Here is a 3342-nt window from a genome sequence, read left to right as displayed (position 1 = left end):
AGATTTTAGCTTATGCCCCAGTTGTCAGCTGGCTATAAGTGTTTCGTTGCCTAATCACCTTTATTTATCCGTAGAATGAAAACCTGTCTGATGGAAAACGAGACAGATTTACCTAGTTTGACTAATGGAACACACCATCAAAATACAGTATTAGCATAATGAGAGCAAGGATTAACAAAATGTATCCCAGGAGCATCCATTTCTTCAACTATATGCCTTCTTAGGTTCATGACATTTCACAGAATGGGAGATATTCCATGTTGCACATTTACAAAGAACATCAGTTTATATACTTATTAAGATTGTTTAAATAAAGTAATAAATATGGTCATAGAATTGCATTTATAAAAATGAAAACAATTTCTCATTTTTCAAGACTTTTAATTACTTACAATAAGATACTAAGCTTTAATTACAATTTCTGTAAGAGTAGTTTAAGTAGAATAATTATATCCAACACATTGTTTTAGCTGCAGGATTTGTTAATGTAAAAAAAAAAAAAAGTATACAACACTTGTAAAACTTTTGGCATTGCTTTTTTGAAATTATTGCAGTGGAGTCCTCAAAAAAAAAAAAAAAAAGTGTTTTAAGAAAGCTCTGTGAGAGATGTCTCACTCAAGATTATCTGTTTCCTGAAAGAGGTCAGAAAAGCCAACCATGTAGTCTTCACAACTTTTCCTGAAAAAAAGTGCTGAAATGCACTCGTCATATCAGGGAATACAAAGGACAGAATGTTCCAGAATGTCAGAGCTGGAAAGGACCCAAAGGGCATCTGATCCACTCCCCTTGTAGGCAGTCTCAGTCAAGTGATAGAAGGAGAGTGGCTGATGGAGGCTTCACACTTCAGGGTTTCAGCTTTGAATGACAGCACATGATCCTTCTGTATTTGTTGTTCTTGTCAACATTAACAATTGTGTGGATAAAACTAGATCCAACAAAGGGCAGGACAGCCAGAGGCTTCATTTTCCTGCAGAGAGTTTATCTCGGCCCCACACTTTCCTCATGGCATTCTTCATGTCTGTGTTTCTCAGGGTGTAGATAAGAGGGTTGAACATGGGGACAATCATGGTGTAAAACAGGGCAAAGACCTTGTCGTTCCTGACAGAATCAGCCGTGGGGACATAGGTGAAGATGAGGGGCAAAAAGAACATGAAGACCACAGTGATGTGTGAGCCACAGGTGGAGAGGGCTTTGCGGCAGCCCTCAGATGAGCGAGTCCTCAGGGTGGACAGGATGATGATGTAGGAAATCACCAAGGCAACAAAGGTCAAAATGGACAACACCCCTGTGGTGGTAATGATTGCAATCACCCACAGTCTAGTGTCCGTGCAGGCCAGCTTCAGCAAAGGGAATACATCACAGAAATAGTGGTCTATTTGATTGGGGCCACAGAAAGGAAGTCCAATAATAATTAATACTTGCATGATTGAATGGCTAAAGGCTCCCATAGCAGAAGCCATTACAAGGACATAGCACACCTGTCTGTTCATGATAACCATGTAGTGAAGAGGTCTGCAGATGGCAGCATAGCGGTCATAGGCCATGGCCACCAAGATGAAGATCTCAGTGGCTCCAAAGAAGTGGGCATAAAACATCTGGGCCATGCAGCTGTTGTAGGAGATGGTCTTCTGCTGGGCCAGTGAGTCAATGATCAATTTGGGTGCCACTGTAGAGGTGAAGCAGACATCCATCAAGGACAAATAGCTGATGAAAAAGTACATGGGCTGTTCACTGAGGCAGCTGCCCCTGATGGTGAGAAGAATGAGCAGATTCCCTGAGAGAATCGCAATATAGCAAAGTAAAAACAGCACAAAGCAGGAAGCTTTCACATTCTCATCAGTAAAAAGCCCCAGGAGGATAAATTCTGTGATATTTTCATGTCCCATTGCTTCTGTGGATTTGATCATTTAAAAGGGCAAGTTAGTACACCTGAAACACACAACTTTTTCAAGTTATTTATGTATTTCAAAAGTCATTCATCTAGTCAATAAATATATATTGATGCCTCCAAATTATATAAACATTATAACTGCTGCGAAGGGTACCACAGTATACAAAATACACACACATAAAGTCTATTAGAGAAGACATATAGTGATAATGATAGCAAAAAATAATCGATTTATTGAGGTGGAGCCAAAGAGAATGCAGAGTCTGCCTCTCCCCACCTTAGGGAACCTAGATGACAGTGGTGGGGATGTCAACGCCCAAGCAGATTGGAGGAACCTCTGAGTGACTGGAGAATATTAACTCCAGTGTGGTCTCCCAGAGGTCCACATTTCAACACGCTGGCTCTACACAACTCTCTGCAAACCCCAGTGCTGGAAACCTTGGGCCAAATAATCAGTAAAACAGGAATACAGTCCCGTCCACCAAAAGAAAAAAAGAGAGAGAGAGAGAAAGAAAAGAAAGAAAAAAAAAAAAGAGGCAACAAAAAATATGTTACAGACAAAGGAGCAAGGAAAAAACCTACAAAACCAAATATATAAAGAGAAAATATACTCATATTCTTTAAACTACATGAGAAAATAATTTAGAGTAATAACAGTAAAGATGATCCAAAATCACAAAAAAAATAGAGTGTAAACAAAGATTGAGAAAATACAAGAAATGTTCAATAAAAACATAGAATGACTAAGGAAAACATGTGGAAATGAAGGGCACAATAACTGAGATGAAAAGTACATTAGAAGGAATCAATAGCAGAATAACTGTGGCTTAAAAAATGAGTAATTGAGCTTGAAGATAGAATGATGGAAATGACTACTGAGGAGCAGAGCAAACACAAAATTTAAAAAAAAATGAAGTCAATCTCAGAGAACTCTGAGACAACACTAAACACACTAATATTCAAATTTTAGGGGGTCTCAGGAAGAAGAAGGAAAAAAGAAAGAGACTGAAAAGATATTTGAAAAGGTTATACTTGAAAACTTCTTTAATGTGGGAAAGGAAATGGCCACTCAAGTCTAAGAAGCTCTGACAGTTCCTCCCACACAGGATCAACTGTAGGAGAAACACACCAAAACAGTATTAATCAAAGTAATAAGAAGCAAATGCAAAGAAAAAATATTAAAACTGAAAGGGAAAAGCAAAAAAACAGTGTATAAGAAACCCCCTTAAGGCTATCAGCTGATTTTTCAGCAGAAACTCTGCAGACGAGAAGGGAGTGATAGGATCTATTTAAAGTGATGAAAGAGAAAATTCTACAACCAACTTTACTTTGCCCAACAAAGATCTTAGATTTGAGAGAGAAATCAAAAGCTTTACTGACAAGCAAAAGCTAAGAGAATTCTGCAACACCAAATTAGCTTTACAACAAAAGCTAAAGGAACTTCTCTAGCC

The 3342-nt window shown here is 38.3% G+C and overlaps 1 protein-coding gene across 1 annotated transcript; it reads right to left on the bottom strand.

Annotated features, from left to right (window-relative positions):
• Positions 1 to 360: 360 nt before the first annotated feature.
• LOC147352833 (olfactory receptor 4P4-like) lies at positions 361 to 1886 on the bottom strand. Its single transcript, XM_086355700.1, has one exon. It carries the CDS (start codon positions 1884 to 1886, stop codon positions 960 to 962), a length of 927 nt encoding a protein of 308 aa, XP_086211826.1. The 3' UTR covers positions 361 to 959.
• Between the last annotated feature and the right edge of the window lie 1456 nt (positions 1887 to 3342).

Source organism: Bos grunniens, chromosome 19, assembly GCF_055505025.1.
Source record: "Bos grunniens cultivar Pamir isolate PY7600 chromosome 19, Bosgru_T2T1.0, whole genome shotgun sequence".
NCBI classification, from domain to species: domain Eukaryota; kingdom Metazoa; phylum Chordata; class Mammalia; order Artiodactyla; family Bovidae; genus Bos; species Bos grunniens.
This window is presented reverse-complemented; position numbering and strand designations above follow the sequence as displayed.

Coding starts and splice junctions, on each gene's coding strand:
- LOC147352833 (XM_086355700.1), bottom strand. CDS start 1,886: ATGGGACATGAAAATATCACAGAATTTATCCTCCTGGGGCTTTTTACT.